Source organism: Grammomys surdaster, unplaced genomic scaffold, assembly GCF_004785775.1.
Source record: "Grammomys surdaster isolate TR1022 unplaced genomic scaffold, NIH_TR_1.0 372, whole genome shotgun sequence".
NCBI lineage: Eukaryota > Metazoa > Chordata > Mammalia > Rodentia > Muridae > Grammomys > Grammomys surdaster.
Genome location: NW_021604791.1, coordinates 6,279,358 through 6,299,300, shown reverse-complemented (window position 1 = coordinate 6,299,300; position 19,943 = coordinate 6,279,358). Strand labels below are relative to the sequence as shown.

Genomic DNA, 19,943 nt, shown 5'->3' with positions numbered 1-19,943 from the left:
TACACACATTATGGCTCAATAAAAATTGATACAAGGAAAATGGGCTTCATTTAAAAATAGTAAAACCCAGAATCCCCAAGGTGTTGGGATAATAACCTCTTAGATGAGCAGGTTGGGTTTTAACCCCAGGTCCCCTGAGGTTTGTCACTGGCTGTCTGTGGCTGGTGTCCAGGGTAGCGCTGTATTGCTGCTCTGTTTATTTTAGGGTCCCCTTGTGATCATGGGGTCCTTGTTTGCACAACTCCTGTAGCGTAGCCCAGATGAGGCTCCAAGGGCAAAATACTTTGTCAATAAACGAGAACGAGCAACAAGTTAAATACACTGACTTGAGACAGGCAACGCGCCGTACGGCTTTCAGCTTGTTCTCTGGTTAGATGGCTCGGGTTTCTGAGTGTACAGCTTCGGGAGTTGCTACTAATTACCCGTTGCCTCTTCCCACTTTCTAGAAGTGTGTCCCCATTAGTTAGTTCTGAAGTCCACATGTACAGTCCCTTCACGGAGTGTCACCAAGCCACCTACAACCGGATACACCAGCTGTGCTCCTTTTCCTGTTGTCGAATTGTTACCAATTTTACCAAAGCGGTTTGTTCCTAGAGCCAGTGGGCCCTTTCCTTTGTTGTGTATACATGTTTTTATTGCACATACATAATACATAGTATATATTATTAGAAGTAACACCTATTTGTGTTTTATTTTTCAAGACAGTTTCTATGTGTAGCCCTGGCTGTCTTAGAACTCAGGGATGCACCAGCCTCTGTCTCCTGAGTGCTGGGATTAAAGGTGTGTGCCACCACCACCCATCTGGAAGCAAGATGGGTGCTTTTTTAGTCCACAATATTTTAGCAACTTGGTATCTCTCAGGACAATTTTTTTAAAAAGTATCCTTTACTTTTATAAAATTTCTTTATTTTTCTTTTCCCCCTTTTTATTTTGAGATGGAGGTCTCCCAGTACAGCCCTGGATGGCCCGAAACTCGCTATGCACACCAGATATGCCTGCCTCTGCCTTTGCAGTGCTGGGCTTAAAGGGGTGAGCCCCCAGTGTCTCCACCTCCACCCCTACCACCTCTGGCCTTCACATCCTCTCCAAATCAGTGGTGCCTGCTGGAGTGCTGAATGATATTGAAGGTTTGATTTAGCGAATGTCACCATAGCTGCAGCAAATTCATCAGTGAAACAGCCAAGTTGTGTCCAGAGAAGCGTACCAGAGGCCATGTGTGGAGACAGGGGACATAGAGACCAGTGCATCTCCATGGTGGCTATGGTGGAGATGGTAGAAAGGGGCTGGAAGTTTGTTTATTTTTTTCATTATATGTATATATCATTATGCAAATGTGAATACAGGTACCCTCGGAGGCTCAGGTTTTCTGGAGCTAAATTCCCTGAAACTGGAGTTACAGGTAGTTGTGAACCACTCAACCTAGGTGCTGGTAGCTGAACTCCAATACTCAGCAAGAACAGGGCACACTCTTAACCACTCCCCTGAGTCATCTCTTCAGACCCTCTCTCAGCAGCCTAAGATGCCCCAAATATGCACTGTCCCACTTACCCCTCCCCAGACAAAATGTCTTTACTAGGAGTCATCTGTTGTAAAAATATTTCTTAAGCATGCTCTGAATTAACTAGCTGGTATTTTTGTTAGTTTTTATTCTAGAAAAAGAGTTCAAGATCTTGCAAGACCGAAAAAGCAATGGGGAACTCCAGATAGGTAAGGCAATATTATATGGTTTTGTTTGCAGTGACTGTGCTTGACTCATTGATGACATAAATATTATTCTTAGTTGGCCATAACACCTGAATCTCAGGTGCAGCTGCCATCTCTTCTTACCTGGGTTCCCTTTGAAATATTGTGAACCCAAGGGGACTCAACATATGAAAGGATAACCTTTGTCAGTGGTGCCCGAATTTGTCTGAATATTAGAATCATGTAGGGAACTTTGATACTGATTAAAGACTGGATCCCATACCCAGAAATCTGATTAAATTAGTTTGGGGGTAGAGTTTTGGGAGCGTTCAGAAGCTCCCCAGATGCTTCTTATAAACAAAGTTTTGAGAAACACTGCGCCAGGTGCGACTCTGACTCCCTTGAAACTCCTGCGTCCATCCTAAAGTCCACTTTGGCAGCCTCTTGTTTAGACCTGAAGCCTTCTCCCAGGACGTTCTCTGGGTCTGCAGCAGCCCAGACTGCAGTCTTTCACACTTGACTAAAGGACTTCCTTTTTTCCTTCTTTGGCTCCTGAGTAAAGCCTGGTACGTTTTAGAGAAGTTTTACATGTGCAGGAAAATTGAGTGTAGTTACTGCTCTCCTCCAGTCTCCCTGCTATTCAGTGTTCCTGTTAATGTAGTTACATTGTTAGTAATGGGGTTAATTGTTACAATTGAGGAGCCAACATCCATACATTCCTAAAGTTTACTTTTCATGTCCTGTGGTTCTGTGGGGTTTGACAAGTGCATAGTGGAAACAGAATAGTTCACTGCCCTAAAATCCACTTTGTCCTTCCTTCCCTCCCTTCCCACTCTCCGAACCCGCAGCAGCTACCAAGTTGCTTTCCGTTTCTACAGTTTTGCCTTCTCTGGCATGTCATACAGATGGAATCTTGAGGTACGACTGCACAGGGGCTTGTTTGACTTGGCAAAGGACATTCCAGGCCTGTCCATGTATGTCGATGTTTTAAAATCTCATTTCCTTTGAACATATCCCAACGAACCCAGTATCACTCCTCTGTGAAGAAACCTCAGTTTATCAATGGACCTATAAGAAGGGTTGGTGCTAATATTTAGCAATTATGAACAAAGCTGTTATAAAAGTTATGTACGAGTTTTGGTGTCTTTTAACTTTAGCTGCGGTAAGTGTCTGGGATTCAAGTACAGTTTTTGAATCAGATGGTAAGTGTATACTTAGCGTTGAAAGGGAACATAAGAGTCTCTTCCAGTGTGTCTGGACCGTTTTCTGTTTGGATCCCTCTTGGATTCGAGTCCCTGCTATCTCTCATATTCCTGTCAGCTTTTGGTATCATCAGCATTTTTAGCATTTAGCCATTCAAAGAGGCTTGTAATCGTAGCTGTATTAATGTGCAGTTCCCTTATGGCAGGATGTTGAACATGTTTTACAGCCTTCTTTGCATATTTCCTTTGATGAAGTATCTGTTTAGAACTCTTGACAAGTTTCCAGTGGTGGTTTTGTTATTGTTGTTGTTGTTGGGTATTTTTTTTTGTTTGTTTGTTTTGTGATAGGGTTTCTTTGTATAGCCTTGGCTGTCCTAGTACTAACTCGATAGACCAGGCTGGCCTTGAACTCACAGAGATTCTTGACAAGTTTTAATTGGAGTCCTTGCTTTTTAGTTAATCTCAAGTGCTTGTTGTATTTTCTGAGAACTAGTCCTTTATCAGGTAAATACTGTCTTTCCGGTCTGAGTTTGTCTTTTTCTTCTCTTAGAAGAGTCTTTCACAGAGCAAATGATTTCAACTCAGTTCAGCTTCATCTTTTTCTCTGTTATGAATTCTGTTATCTACAGACGAATTACCAAACTCAACGTCTCTTGGATTTTCTCTTACTATTTTGAGACAGGGTTTCAAGTCTTCTAGGTTGGCTTCCAATACTCTATGTAGCCCAGGATTATCTTGAAGTCCTGATCCTCTGCGTTCATCTCCCAACATCTCCTTCCACTCTGATGCAAACCTACCTAGTTTAGGAAGTGATGGATCCCATTCCCAATTGCAGGCTGTGAGCTTTGATCCTGGCTTGTCCACACCTTTCACCTCTTCCTGTGGCACCTTCTCAAGGGCAACCTGTGCTGGTTTCTCCTTTCTTCTTCAGCCTGGAACAGCTGGGATACCTGTTTCACAGGGGCTAGTGGGACTAAATGTGGTAGGTGTCTTTAAACCACTCATCATGGGCCGGCACACACAACACAGTAACTGTTCAACAAACAGTTGCAATTAACGTTATTCTGTTACTCTTTCATTGTATTGCTGATACAGCCTTTCACCCCAAAAGGGAGCGCTGTGTAGATGTTGGCATGCCCAACCTGACTACAAATTATACTAACTCCATCATGGCAAGACTGAACTCTTATCTCTAATAGGTTCTCTTTAACCTATTAATTTATTTAATTTAATCATTAATTTCATGATTATTATATTCTCTCCCTTTCTGTGTGTGTGGGTGGGGTGTGTGTGTGTGTGTCTTTGTGTGTGTGTCTGTGTGTGTGTCTCTGTGTGTGTCTGTGTGTGTCTGTGTGTGTCTGTGTGTGTCTGTGTGCATGTGTGTGTGTGTCTGTGTGTGTGTGGGGGTCAGAAGACACTTTTGGGAGTCAGTTCGTTCTTTTACTGTGGGATCCAGGGTTCCAACTCAGGTTGCCAGGGTTGTGTGGCTATTGCCTTTTTACCAGCTGAGCCATCCCACTGGTCCAAGGTTACCATTTGCTCTTAAATACAATAGACGAGGCAATCTAACTCCATTTTTATTTTAATGTTCATTGCTTATTTCTCTCTAGTGTGTGGAAAATTATAAAGTTCTAAGAGAGATGAGGATGGAGGGATGGCTCAGTGGGTGAGGGCACTTGCTGCTAAGGCTGACAACCTGAGTTTGATGCCCAGAACCAAAATGGCGGAAGGAGAGAACCCCTGCGGTTGCCCTCACTTTCACATTCACACCATTGGCATGTGTGTTAGCACGCATAAATAAAATGTAAAAAAATAAAATAAAATTATAAAAGAGAAAGAATGTCCTTGAAGGCAAATTCATACAGGCATTAAGAGCCATCTTTGAGTTGCTTGTCATCAGGATTTTATTTAAAACCATATCCCACTTTTCTGCTTCCTTAACAGGAGGCTGTTTTGGGGAAATCAAGATCCCATTCGCCCTGTTTCTGAGGCTGCTTTGAAAGCTCCGCTGAGCAAGAGGATTGAGGACCTTGCTCAGCCCAGGCTGGTCTCCCGACATTATGTCCCTAACAGGTTGGTGCCGGCAAACCGTGAGAGTGCTTCATCAGGACTCCACAAGGAAAACAAACTTAGAGCCAGACTCTCTCATCAGCTGTGAACTGTTGAACCTCGAATCCAAATTTACTATGCTATAGGGTGGTATACTGTCTCATACTGTAAGCAAATATGAATCATTTCTATTAAATACTGTAACAACTTTTATTTAGGACAAGGAATTAAGATATTTTTGTCTCTCCCACCTTATAAGACTTGCAAATATTTTAATCCTTCCACGAGTAAACTTTAGTTTATTCAAAGTGACTCCTTCCCCTTCCTCCATTTCCTGTGCATCCATACTTTCCTGACTAGACAATTGAATGAGACTGTGAGGTCGGACCCCAGCCAACGGGGAAAAGACACAGACATCACATTAGAATAAAAATCAAATGCACTCCTGTCTCGGTGTGTTTGTGTTTCCTGGGCACTTCCTGTCCCAGTGTGTTTGTGTTTCCTGGGTACTTCCTGTCTTGGTGTGTTTGTGTTTCCTGGACACTTCCTGTCCAAGTGTGTTTGTGTTTCCTGGGTACTTCCTGTCTTGATGTGTTTGTGTTTCCTGGGCACTTCCTGTCCAGGTGTGTTTGTGTTTCCTGGGTACTTCCTGTCTTGGTGTGTTTGTGCTTCCTGGGCACACCCCTTTGAGCAAGAGCCTTGTCAACACTTCAGTTGGAATAGTGGTCTCTTTCTTTACAACCCCAAGCGTATTTCTAACAATACCACAGGCAAGTTTTTCTGGAACAAGATCAGTTCTAACAGCAGCCTTGAAGATTTTTATTCTATTTCCTAGTGCCTTGATCTAAGTGGGCTTTTAAATGTGTGTGTATGTTATGCTCACATGGGTTGGGGGGTTGCCTGTGTGTCTGTACAGAGGACAGAGGAGGAGCTCAGGTGTCCTGTCTATCACTCCCCACTTTATTTCTTTGAAATTGTGTCTCTCATTGAACTTGGGACTAGGTTTGTTGCCAGCAAGGCCCAGGGCACCTGCCTGTCTCAGCCCCACCTAGTGCCGGGGCAGGAGGCAGTGTGAATGAACTGTTCCCACTTTCTTATGTGGGCACAGGACCCAAACTCAGGTCCTCAGGCTTGTACTACACATGCATCTCACCTTCTGCTTAAAGGATTTTATTTTGAGGGGCTGGAGACAAGGCTACGTGCTTAAGAGCACTCAATGCTACAGCAGGAAGACCTGGGTTCAGTTCCCAGCACCTACATGGTAGTTCACAACCATCCTAAACTCTAGTTCCAGGGCATTCTACAACTTCTTCTGATCTCCGTGGGCACCAGGCATACACTTGATACACATACATGCATGCAGGAAAAACACTTATACACAGAAAACGAACAGAAAAACTAAAGGTTTATTGGTTTTGTTTTTTTCCTGGTCCTGGGCATTAAACCCAGGACATTTTAAGCAAGGGTTTCTATCACTGAACCACAAATCTGGCCCCAGGATCTCTTTATAGCTAAGAAAACATCTTCTTAAGCTGTCTTTCAGGAATTCTTATAGAAACTCTTAATTTTTCAAGTCAAGGACTTCCTTTTTTTAAGAAAAATACTTTTTTATCTTTTTGAGATTTATAATTAATATAATTACATCATTCCCTTTCCCTTTCCTCTCTCCAAACCCTCCTATATCCCCCAACTTGCTCTGTTTTAAATTTTTGGCTTCTCAAAGGACAACAATAGACTTGCTAAAGTGGATGGAAATGGGGTGAGGTGGGTGGACATGAGGTCTCAAACCTACACAAAGAACTACTAGCAACTAAGGAACTGGAGAAATAGTCTTCCCCAGGCAAACATATATCCAAACTGTTTTCTGAGAGTCATTTTAGGAGTTGAAAACATCTGTGAAATCTGTCCTCAGAGGACTGGCCATGCCCTTCCTCTTGCTGCTCTCAGGGGGTCTTGGATCTTTTCTGTCTGTGTTTCCGTCCTGTCTGCCATGCCTGCTGTTCCCAAACAGCTTCTGTGTTTCCCCCCCGGGTGTCCTTCCCTAAACACATCTTCTACTAAGGGTTTTGTTTCCTGTCATTTGAGGCCTCCAAAATTTTATCTCTCTCTACTTACCTCAGGTTCACTGAATTCCCCGGTTGGAGGTTGCCACACAAAACCCTCCCACGACCACAGGGCTCCTTCCCAACCTAATGCTGGCTGAAATATGAAGATGACATTGTTTCAGAATGTCATTTGTGTAGGCTGCACACATCGGTGTTTTTGTTTGTTTGTTTTTAAAGTTTTTAAACAGTTTTTCAAAATCCCCAAAGGAAATTGTCTCATTTGTCTGAACAAGAGAATGTCAGTTATACATGGTTAATGTCATCATCTCTTCCAGCAAGTGGCATTTTCCCATCATATTTGTTTAACATATTATCACTAAGTATAATTCAGCAAATGTTGTGACATCTGTTGTAGGGACAAAGTGAGGTAAGACACAATGACTGTTGGGGGGGTTACCACCTTCTAGAGACACATTCAAGGTAAAATTATGACAAATCCATTTCTCCTCTGCAGGTCCAAAAGGAAAAGACGCTGGAAGAGACTTGGAATGGGTTGAGGGGGAGGAAAAGGAAACTTTAATCTTTTCAATCGCTAGACCTTCTTAAAAGTTTCCAAAATTTTCTTCAAGAAAAAAAAAAAAAGATTAGTTGATGCAGTGGTGTACTCCGGGTAATCCCAGGACTCAGAAAGCTGAGACAGGAGGATGCAGAGTTTGAGGCCAGCCTGGGCTACATAGCAAGACTTTATTTAAATAAATAAATAAATAAATTATACATACATTCACATATATGTAGCTTTCACCATTTATTTAGACAAAATAAATTGTTAGGGTTATGGTTTTGCCTTAACTGCTTTTTTTTGTTCTTTTAAGATAAGGTCTCTATGTAGCCCTGGCTGTCATAGAACTTGTTCTATCTACCAAGTTGACTTCAAACTCAGAAATCCACACCCCTTTCCCCCAGTGAGAGGACTAAAGGTACGTGCCACAGCACCCAGCTAGTGTCAGTGTTTTGTGTGTGGCTTCCTTCTGGCAGAATCTCTGTCTGATTTTAGATATTCAAGACTAAGTTCCCCACACTTGAGCTGCTGATCCACTGTCTTCACAAGTTACTGCGTTCATGCACCATCAGATTCTCTAGTCTAAGCCCGGTGTGGTGGCAGATGCTTCTAATCCAGGCCTTGTGGAGGCAGAAGCAGGCAGGTCTCCGTGAGTTTGAAGCCCTATGGAGACTGGTCTACACAGTGAGTCCCAGGCCATTCTAGGCTATATAGTGAGACCCCGTCTCAAAAATCAAAAACAAAAGACAATCTTTTTAAAAAAAAATATTTGAACTTAAATGTACACATGTCTACTGAGAACTTAGAAGACCACTTCCTTCCTCCAGATTCACTCAGTTCATTTAAATGTTCCATGTCCCTCCCCTACTCCCTCTCAAATGTATGGCCTCATATATATGTTTGGAATAATAAATAGATGTGACTACAGCCCAATGAGTCCTTTAAAAGTTTGTTGCGAGCATGGACTCTTATCTGTTACCAGCAGGCTGTTGATAAGGGGTTAGAATCCCCCGAGGGGAGAGGAGCAACAGGTCCTGCTCCACTCAGGGATCATATACTGGATTTGACTGTGAGATCATCAGCTCCTCGAGAGAGAAGAGAGAGTACGCCAGAGAAACAGAGGTTTTGGAATTCAGTTACTCTTTAATGCACAGCAAGCTACATATTATTATCAATGTTAAGTCTATTGCTACAACAAGATATTGCCACATTTCCTATGCATTACCTCTAACAATATGCACAATGAACACAAATAATAAATTGCTAATTACCAAAGAAATAAGCATAGCAATAAATACATCATTCATTCATGGATTATACAACCTGAGTCCTTTTGATGGTTTTGGGTTACGGGTCCGGAGTTCAGGAAGGCGGGGTCAGGCTGCAGCTTTCAGATAGTTCTATTGCTAATTTGACCTCATAGGGTGCTTGACCACGAAGCTGGGGGCGTTGTCTCTCTCTTGAAGTCAGGGTTTGACCTCGAAGTTGGAGGTGTAGGTCTCTTGGTTAACTCTTTGATGACCGGGTGCTGAGGAGGCTCTGTTCAGAGGATCACGTTAGCCAGTCATGGGTACAAGTGTGAATGAAGTGCTCTGATCGGGCTCCTCTTTTTATGTTGGATTTGGCCTTACTGCTGATGTGCACAGCAGATAACCACTTGTGTCTGTTATCGCCAGGCTCTGACCTCATCACAGCTGGTTATCACAGCACAACTTTTACTTCCAGACTTGCCTTTACAAGTGTCAGACTAGTCTCTACAAGTTTCCTATTACAAAATGGAGTTGGTCCTGTTTAAGGGCCTGCTCCTTACAAAATAGTTCATATATGTTTTGTATTTAGGGCTGACATCTTGGAGTTCTTGGGGTTGAGTAACTTATCAGGAGGCTTATCCGAAGATTGATTCCCCATCTCCTGTAAGGTCTTCATTTAGGGATCGGGCTTTGTGAGATTTCCTCTATACACATTGACATGTTAGCTGGCGATGTCACTGGGAAGCTCTTGTTAAGGTTACCACAGTTTTGAGATGTCATGGACAGCCTCTCTGTCATATTCAGAAGGCACAGCCTCACAGCAGACGGCCTGGGCATCCGGCTTACACAGTCTTTCATCTTCTATAATGTCCCTTGAGCCCCAAGCACTGGAATTTCATTGTAGGTGTGTCAGTTGGGTTTGGGTTTGGCATTTTGGCCAGTTCTGTGATTGTCTCTGTTAGCTGCAAAAAGAAGTTTCCTGGAGGAAACTGGAGGGGGAGAGCTGCACTTATCTTCTAGTGTCAGGATAAGGAGAATGCATTTCATTTTTGCTTTTTAAGTAGGCCCTGTTCAAAGGGTTCTTTGAGTTCTCATATGAGGGCCTCTGGTTTGTCCGTATAAGAGAACCTCGTGTCCTCTGTTTTGAGCATATAGGAATGTATGAATCCTGTCAGTTCTAAGTCTTCATCTGATGAGACTCCATTCCTTACACTCCTAAGTTTTCCTAACAATTCTGCTGTCCTCAGAGGACACTTGCTCCTTTGTGTTCCCCCTCCAAGACCAAGTCACACAAGCAGGCTGTAGTGTGGGTATAGTCAGTCATCAGTGACATTTTGGTCAAATCAAGTTTGTCTCTCTCTTTGGAATCTTTGATCCTGTTGTAACAGAGAAGGCAGTTCCTCTCTTGCTCACAGGAGCCACCCCGTCTTTAACTCCAGATGGAGTGTGTGGTCTGCTAAGCTGCCAACCGTCTTCAGTATTTCCCCATCTAGTTCCTGCTCCCACTCCAGAAAACCACAAAAGTCAGAGTTTAACTGAGAACAGGCGAGAAGAAAGCCACTGGAGAAAAACTTCATGGGAGCACACGGTCTTCTAAAAGACAGTGAGATCCGTGGCTTCCAGTGCTCGCTTCATCTTAGCGAATTCTTCTCTGGTGGTGGACCCTGCCCCCTCTCCCACCTGCTCATCGAGAGACCCACCAAAGCGTGAATTTGTAGACATCAGACAGATAAGGAGCTCAGCATAGTCTGTTGTCTCAGTTAGCATACGGTACAGTCCCCCAACGACGTCTTCATGTCCTGTCACAGAACACTCGGAAGCATGGCCAGGGTAGCTTGGCGTGCACTGTAAATCTGACATTCTCTCTCACTGAGCACATCACGTATGTCCATCTGAAGTAAGGGATCCCATGTAGGTTCACAGACAGAGTCGTCAGCCTTGCTCCACACCATACGGACACCACCACTACAGGGCTGAGAAAAGGACATGGGGACATGATACTCTCCCAGCAAGCAAGCCTGCAAACCTACCTGCCTTCCTTTCCCCCCCCCTCCTCCCTCTCTCCTTCCTTTCCTTCCTTCTTCCTTCCTTCTTTCCTTTCTTTCTTCCTTCCTTTCTTTCTTCCTTCCTTCCTTCTTTCCTTCCTTCCTTTCTTTCTCTTTCTTTCTTCCTTCCTTCCTTTCTTTCTTTCTTTCTTTCTTTCTTTCTTTCTTTCTTTCTTTCTTTCTTCCAATGGAGTGTTTGTGTGTGTGTGTCTTGCCTAGCCTGGTTTCAAATGGAATCCTCCTGCCTCAGCCTCCTGAGCACAGGATTACGAGTGTGCACCACCACTCCTAGAAGTATTTGGCTTTAAAAACAGATAACCATCTCCTTTCATCAGTATACCTTTTTATCCTTTTGGAAGATACACAGGAAAACTACCTGATTTAGAGTAAAATAATAGAAACTAACTGAAAACTTGACAGTTGTAATCAGTTCTATTTATTTAATGTATATGAGTACACCATCTTCAGATACACCATTACAGATGGTTGTGAGCCACCATGTGGTTGCTGGGAATTGAACTCAGGACATCTGGAAGAACAGTCAGAGCTCTTAACTGCTGAACCATCTCTCCAACCCCTGTAACCATTTCTAAAACAACGTACTTCTTCCCCATGGGGAGAATTACCCAGTAGCACACCTGTAAGCTTCCTGTCTGCTCTCCTAAGCCTGGGGATCGAGGCTGGAGAATACTGTCATAATTTGAATTCACATGTCACTGTTTTCTTCTCTCCTGCTACTTGCAGAGCTCAATATTACTACAGCTGTGGAAGAGAGTCTGTTATCTGGGAGATCTCTCCTCCTGCGCTGATTACCCGGCCTTCCAAACGGATCCAGAAGCTGGCCAAGCCCAACAGATTCAAAACACAGTATCTGCCAAATAGGTGGAGTATCTTAAGCTCTGCAGAAATCCCTGATCTCGTTTAAGTGTCACAGCTTTAGTCTGCGTGAGTCTGAGCCTGAGTGGACGTGGCCGTCCATGTCCAAAAGCAGTGGGTAAAACTGTTGAGTGTCTGTAGCAGGTGCAGGTGGTTGGAGGACCAGCAGGGGCAGTCGCATCTGACTGGGTGTGCTGGAGCAAAAATTCACAGTACAGCTTCTCACTGTGTTAGATAAGAGAAGGAGTCTCTCAGCCTGGTACGATGCCTCCTGCTTGTATAATCTACAGCATCCAGAAAAATCAAGTATACAATGTAAAAGCTACAAAACCACTGTCCCCTGTAAATAGGCACATCTGTGCATGCGTTGCAGAATACTAGCAAATCAAACCCAAACATACATTGAGCAATTCATATCCTTGTCAAAAGCCAGTTGACTAGAAGTGCAAACTTTTATTTCTGCCAACCCTACTCCAGGTTCTAAATATCTTTATGCAATAGCACACAATCACCATTGTCACTGGTTTTTTTTTTTTTAGGAGATTTTGAAATCGTGAACTGCCTCTGAATTTTGTTCTTCGTATTCATGATCATTTTAGATTATTCTGGGTCTTTGTATGAGTATATGAATTTTGGTTTGGGGTTGATAAAAAATACCCTCAGATTAATGCTGATTGTTGAACAGTGTGTGGATATTTTAGAAACCTCTTAATTTTAATGCATAAAATTAGAGTAATTTTATGCATGTAATTATCTTAATTATAATAACAAGACCTACAGCTCTCTTTCCTTAGGAAGTCACCACTTATTTGAGAAAAACTTTTTCCTTGCTAAGTTTGTAGATTTGCTGGTTGATTGGTAAATCTTTGATCAGAGAAAGGGCATACAGCCTGTGATAACTGGCCTGGCGGCTGGAAGTTAAGACAAGGGCTATCACACACCACACTACAGAGGAGAATGGTCCACAGAGCATCCTCAGTGGGGACTGAGGAGACTAATTATTTCAGGGAACTAAAATGAGGTGTTGGTAAAAAGTGAGTTTTTTTTTTTTCTGCAGACAGTAGGTCAGAACCCACCCAAAATGGGACGTATAATTCTAGGTTTTTTTTTTCTAGTGAAATCAAACTTTTGAAGAATTTAATCAGAATATGAGGCATAGAAGCAGTGTCTTGGAATTTTGTTTTGTGCATACAAGTAATTTGCATATGCTGCGACGCATAAAATATATCTCACACTATGGATAAGTGAGAAACAGCAATCCGATAAACAAAGCCAAACAAACCCCAGCCTCTCATGCATGTGGGAAAAGAGCATGTGCATACCTGCAGGTTGGTTGTAGCGATGAGTTTTTTCTGTTCTTACAGCAAAGGTCACATTTTGTTTCCATTTGCATATCACCCCCTCAGAGAGAACTTACCAGGCACTCTTCGTTTCTCTGATCCTTCTCCCCGGATTCTGCGACTCTCCATAGCCAAAGGCACAGATCCTAACTACATTCCTCCAAAGAATGTAAGTGGCTGACTTTACCACGCAGGCACTCTGTGCCGGTTACTTCTCAAGTGGCCCAATACAAGACAAGAGGCAAATTTGGGGAGGGTTTACTTGGGCTCACAGTTTGAGGCTACAGCCCATTATGGCCAGGAGGCGTGTCAACTGGTGGCAGGGGCATTGTAGGTGGAACTCCCCCTCTTCCGCCCGCCCACCCCTCCAACCCCCCCACCCCCCCCACCCCCCCATACAGAAAGAACAAAAAACAGGCCACTTTGAGAATGCCAGGAGTTGAACCCAGGTTCTGAGCTCCATTCTCTGAGCAGGTTCATTTCAACAGTTCTAAATGAAGGGGTTTTGTTGTTGTTTGTTTTAATTTTAATGTTCTAAGAATAAACACAAAAATCTTTATTTAAAGCCACAATCTTAGCCAGGCGGTGGTGGCGCACGCCTTTAATCCCAGCACTTGGGAGGCAGAGGCAGGCAGATTTCTGAGTTCGAGAGTTCAAGGCTAGCCTGGTCTACAGAGTGAGTTCCAGGACAGCCAGGGCTACACAGAGAAACCCTGTCTCGAAAAACCAAAAAAATAAAAATAAAATAAAATAATAAAAAAAAATAAAGCCACAATCTTCACTCAGTTCCTCAATTATACATGTAATAGACCAAATTCTCTTAAATATTCACACTTAAGTATGCATCCAGTTTTATATTAATAGCTTAAAATTTACTACAAATTAAAATTATCATTTTATTCCTTTATTAAACATACAGACTGAGCTGGAGGAGATGGCTCAGCAGTTAAGAGCACTGACTGCTCTTCCAGAGGTCCCGAGTTCAATTCCTAGCAACCACATGGTGGCTCACAGCCATCTGTAATGGGATCTGATCCCCTCTTCTGATATGTCAGAAGACAGCTACAGTGTACTCTCATACATAAAATAAATAAATAAATCTTAAAACACACACACACACACACACACACACACACACACAAACCAATAGAGAATAGAGCCATCAAGAGATTATTTTCAGCTGGACGGTGGTGGCACACGCCTTTAATCCCAGCACTTGGGAGGCAGAGGCAGGCGGATTTCTGAGTTCGAGGCCAGCCTGGTCTACAGAGTGAGTTTCAGGACAGCCAGAGCTATACAGAGATACCCTGTCTCGAAACACCCCCCCTCCAAAAAAAAAGAGATAATTTTCGTTCACGCTTTCACTTACGTTTTGACTGTTGCAGGCCTTCTGAATTCCACACAAAGCTTAGAATCCACTGTCTTTCGACTCTTTGTCGTGTTTTGTTTTATGCAATTGACTAATGAGTGATTGTTTTAACCTGCTTCTGATTGAAAGACTTAATTAAAGGCAGTGATAGACTTACTCCTTCAGTTCCCCTAGCCCTATAGCAGACAAAGCCCTACTCACACGAGGTGCCTTAAATGCTTAATTAGGTCTTGATGGTGTTGAGACACGCAGCATCTTCGGTTTGAATCGCAGCTTTGCCATTTCCTAATTATATAAACTTACACTATCAAGCCTCCAGCGTCTTGGTGCTTCCATTAGCGAAGCAGGGATGGAAATGGTGAGCCAGGCGGGGAGCACATTACTGAATGCATGTAAAATGCGGACACTTGACGACTCACCCTTGTCGTCTTCACTTAAACAGCACAAGGACAAACTTGGAGAACAGTTTACTACTCTTTCTGCCTACAATTAAAGTGCTGTTTTGTTGCCATTGATTGCTACACCCCACTTCGAACTCTTAACTTTAGACTTACTTTACTTTTTTAATATTAAATATTATTATGTAAAAAATAAATGTTCATTTTTATATTATCTTATTACGTGTATGAGCATTTTGCCTACGTGTCTGTATCTGCACCACTTGCATGCTTGGTGCTTGAGAAGATCAGGAAAGGACAATAGATCTCCTGGAACTGGAACCATAGGTAGCTGTAACCACATGTGTGAGCTAGAAATGGAACCCTGGTCCTTTCTAAGAACAGCAAATGCTCTTAACCACTGAATCAGCTCCCCGTCCCCTGCCTCCAAACCCAAATACAAGTAGTGTGAATAGACAGAGCTCATAATTTGAGCAAGTTTCCACAATCTAGATACTGAAAAAAGATTCCCGCATCTGTTGGAGGTGGTGTCATGATCCTTTAGTTCTCTGGTGTCTGTCATCTCTGAAGAGCTCAAACAGGACACAGATAATGTAGTGTGGGAGACAGACTGCATTTATTAAATAAACTACAGTTTTGGAGTTGGAAGGATGGCTCAGTGGTTAAGAGCAGTTCTTGCAGAAGGTCCAGGGTTGATTCCTAATGCCCACATGGTAACTCACAACCACCCATAACTCCTATTCCAGAGGATTTAACACCCTCATGTGGCCTCCTCAGGCACCAGGCACACACTGACTGAGGTATACAGACATACATGCAGACAAATTCTCATACACATAAAATAAATAAAAGGAAAGAAAGAAAAAAAAGAAAAAGAAGGAAGGAAGGAAGGAAAGAAAAATACAGTACACTTTCAAGGGCTGAGAACAGACTGTGGCCAAAGAGACCACTGCCTTTTATATTTCATGCAGGCTTTATTCTACTTTCTATAGTCTTTAGAATGAGCACCTTTTTCTGAGAGACACTGTCCTGATTTAAGAAATCAAACAAGCAAGCCTGTGTCACTTAACTCTGACGAGAGGCAGTAATAATAGTCTGTCTTTGATCCACATCAGAGAGACTTTTGCTCGATATTAATCCTATCAGGTTTATGGCTCCCGGATTCAGGTCTGGGGAGTTATTCATTAATGGCCTTCTGGCATCATGTCTCTTCAGGGACAGAAATAGGGACTCAGGTCTAATTCCTCTGATCCCTAAATGAGAGCCTTTCAGTCCTTTGTTGTAGTCTATCAACTATGACGGAGGGGTCCTGACCCAAAGCCCCCCAAGCTCGCCAAACTCTTGACTAGCTGCCTAACAGAGACACGCAGAGACACATGCTGCTGTTTTCTTCTTGGCTTTTTACTACTTTTCTTACTTTTTCCAATTAGAAGAGAGGAGCTTAGACAAATGTCCTTCACTGTGACGATCTGTGATGTTGAAAGCCCTTTTCCTCAAAGGGTTAAAAAATTAGGACACAGTCTCCTCTCTCAGGTGTACACATACGATACAGCCATCCCTTCTCTTGGCCAACTGCATGTTTTATTTTTAATTTTTTTTCATCCCATCCCTTTACTTATGTGTGGGTGCACACACACATGTGAGCACACATGCTGGAGCATGTGTGCAAGAGCCTGTGCATATGCAACCACGCCACGGCACACTTGTGGAGGTGAGGAGACAGCCCTGCGGAACCGGTTCTCTCCGTCTTTATGTGGGTTCTGGGGATGGGGCACAGGTCATCAGCTTTGTACGACAAGCACTTTTGCTGCCGAGCCATCTCACCAAGGTCAGCATCACCACGGATTTCTGAGTGAATCTGTAACCTCACTGGCTGTTTCCCCCATACCTGCCATGTAAAAATTAAATCTGTGTTGGGCTGGAGAGATGGCTCAGTGGTTAAGAGTACTGACTGCACTTCCAGAGGTCCTGAGTTCAAATCCCAGCAACCACATGGTGGCTCACAACCATCTGTAATGAGATCTGATGCCCTCTTCTGGTGTGTCTGAAGACAGCTACAGTGTATTCATATATAATAAATAAACAAATAAATCTTTAAAAAAAAAATTAAATCTGTGTAGAGCTGGCGTAGAACCCGTACAGTCCAGTTTGAGTGAGATGGAATTTGTCCCTGTCCAGGATTACTGAAGGAGTCCCACCTTTTCTGTTGAGTCATCAGAACTCAGTCAAGAGCTCAGACCATACTTTATAATGCTGAACTGGACATGCGCTTACGTACCATTTTCTCTCTCTCTCTCCTAGATTGAAACCAAGATTTCCTTCTCTACCCTGAGTGCTGTTGCAAGTCCAAGGATTGTAGATCTGGCCCACCCTAGGATTAAGATAGAGGGCCTATGCTATGAAAGAGAAAGGAGTGAATTACCCATCCGTCCTGTAAGCCACCCCTGCCTCCCTCATGGGCTTTCTCTCTGATTGCTCCTAAGATGCTGTTTTTCCTCAACAAGGCCTAGGCCAAAATCATCAGAAAAGATAGTGTTCAAGGTGTTCTATGATCAGAAGGGAGGGCTACCGGCATGATAAGGAGGAAGGCAGAGGCATTGAGGGCAAAGTATGTGGGCTTTGAAGTTAGTGAGCTGGGTATGCGTCTTTGCTCTCCGTGGGGAGGACTGGCTGGTTGCTATGCAACAGCCTTCTCATTTTTACCAATAAAGAAACAACATGAAAGACGAGCCTTTCAAAGTCAGACAAGAGGAGAATAGTCAGGCGACATGTATTCATATGGTACCTATTAGGTAATAAGGCAAACAGTCTCCCCTTAGCAGTTCATACTGCAATGGACAAAGCAGATGACAGACAAATGAGTTTGTGCTGTAGATACATATTATGAGGAAGGTTAAGCGAGCCAGGTACGGTGAAACAAATGTGCTCAGGACCCTGAGGCAGGAGGATCTCAGATTTGAGGCAAAGTTGAGTTGTATTTCATGAAGGCTTGTAAGATAGTCTCAGACAGACAAACAGGAAGATTAAATAAGTACTGTGGAGAATGGTCCATTAGAAAAGGTGATCTGTTTCTACAGGTCAGGAATTCCTTCATGAAGGTCTGAGGTTTGAGTCTAGAGATGTGGAAAATTTGTCTCAGCCAAGACTGAGGAAAGATGTCTCAGGCAGAACTAGCAAGTGAAGAGGTCCTGGAGGCAGAAAGAGCCAGAACAGAGGCCTTGTGTGGCCGCCAGGGGTCACAGTGTCCTGATGGGGAGGGGGAAAAGATGAGGTCAGAGATGTGGGGTACAGATTTTTTGGAGGTTCTGCAGATACAGAAAGGAACCTACTCTAGTGTCAGCAAAATGAAGGTTCCTCAGAGGGGGCTAACACCTGAGGGTGGTGTGCTCCAACTTAGCTTTAGAGAGTCTGTGCAGCATGGGGGGGCTCTAACAGTGGAGTGGGGATGGCGGAGGTAAGTTGCTCAGAGCTGTTTGTTCTCCATCAGAGGAAGGCCTGGCTGCTCGGCCTAAGAGGGGAGGGAAGGGAATCAGCAGGGAGTATGACTGCAGGATTGCAGTGGAGAACCCAGAGGGAGACAGGGAGGCACGGGTAATTCTGGGATGGCACTTGTGTCTTTGTTTTGATTTTGTTTGTTTGTTTGCTACAGGTAGCCCCTGCTGCCCTAGTTGCCAATCCTAGTGAAAGAACAATATTTCTAGCTAAGTCCAAACGTGTTCATGAAGATTATCAACCTGTCCGAGATGCTCAATGGCCTGTATCTTACGCTGCGACTCATTCTCAGGTGTCTGACAGAATCCAAGAGCTAGCTAATCCACACACAAGGTATTGCAATTTAAGGTTAATGTGAGATGGGAAAGGGTGGAAACCTTTGGGGGGAAGGGGGGGGGATTGATCTAAAGTTAAAAACAAAACCATATATATATATATATATATATATATTGGAAAAGAGCAAAACCTTTGGAACCTGACAGCTTGCAGACCCTAGATCATGCTTATAGCATCTTTGACCCTTCATTTTCTCATCGGTTTAATGGAGGCCTTGAAATCTCAATGGGACAATATGTTCGTTCCTTAGAATGGGGGCGGGGGTGTGCTCGGGAAATGTCAGTTCCTTTTCTGTCTCCTCACGCATTGGTTTCATTTTCTCCTGTTCCAGGAGTCCAGCACACCTTATTTATTACGACCCGGACGTCTTTAAAGTCAAGCCTTCTGCTTTGAAAGCACATTGTTCCTCTAGGATCAAGGAGCTGGCGGAACCCATTGTGCGTTAACTATAGCAAGCCACCAAAGACAGACACAAGTTATATATCTAGACCATGAGGAAGAAGACTTTGTTCCCAGCCTTGGTGTTTACATCTTACCTATCACCTCCCAGACATGAGACTTCAAGAAACACCGCTGTGAGCGTCAGATAGCACTGTGTGCGGTCTTGTCTTTACCAAGTTTGGGGACTTCACCCAGCAATAAAAGAGAAAGCAGTGCCTGCCTCATTATCCCTTCTCAGACTGGGACCTCAGTGGCCCCCCCTTTGCTGCCCTGTGCTCCATCTCTCTCATGTGTACCCTTTGCTCTCTCCGCTACCTCCTGAATTCTGTCTCCAGCCCTTCTCTACAAAGTCCTGGCCATCGTGGTCATTCTTATCACGGCCTTGTCCGTCTCCCTTCACCACCTACAAAAATGAGATGCGGAGAGCTTCTTTGGATGGGATGAAAGGTTTTCGTAGTCCTTGTTAGGGACTAGCTTAGTTTAACTTCTTTACTGGTCTCTCCTGCCTTGCTCCACGCTCACAGCCACTCACCAAGAAGGAGAGAAAAGAGTGGCATGCATCTATAATCCCAGCTTCTGGGGGAGGCAAGGGAGAGAGGATTGCCTGAACCCGAGTGTTCAAGAGCAGTGGGCAACAGTCACATACTTTCCCAGAAAGATAAATACGTTTTAAAAAGAAAAGGCTAATGATGCGGTATGTGTCTGTTCCCAGAATGTGGGACACAGAAGCAGAAGGACCTCCTCCATAAAAAGACCGTCTCTTGGAGTGTGTGTATGTGTGCACGTGAGTGCACGTGTGTAGGTATGTACATGTGCATGTGTGTATGTGTGTGTTTGTGTGTGTTCATGTGTGTGTAT

General features: G+C 43.6%; 1 protein-coding gene across 1 annotated transcript in view; it reads left to right on the top strand.

Moving 5' to 3' along the window:
• The window catches only part of Thegl (theg spermatid protein like), a 45,395-nt gene extending 26,096 nt beyond the window's left edge, over positions 1–19,299 (top strand). Inside the window, exons 3-9 of the mRNA XM_028780826.1 lie at positions 1,642–1,707; positions 4,830–4,958; positions 11,578–11,715; positions 13,116–13,218; positions 17,118–17,249; positions 18,466–18,641; positions 18,976–19,299. Of these exons, the coding sequence (XP_028636659.1) occupies positions 1,642–1,707; positions 4,830–4,958; positions 11,578–11,715; positions 13,116–13,218; positions 17,118–17,249; positions 18,466–18,641; positions 18,976–19,090 (859 nt within the window). The 3' untranslated portion in view covers positions 19,091–19,299. The remainder of the gene's footprint in view (positions 1–1,641; positions 1,708–4,829; positions 4,959–11,577; positions 11,716–13,115; positions 13,219–17,117; positions 17,250–18,465; positions 18,642–18,975) is intronic.
• Positions 19,300–19,943: the final 644 nt, after the last annotated feature.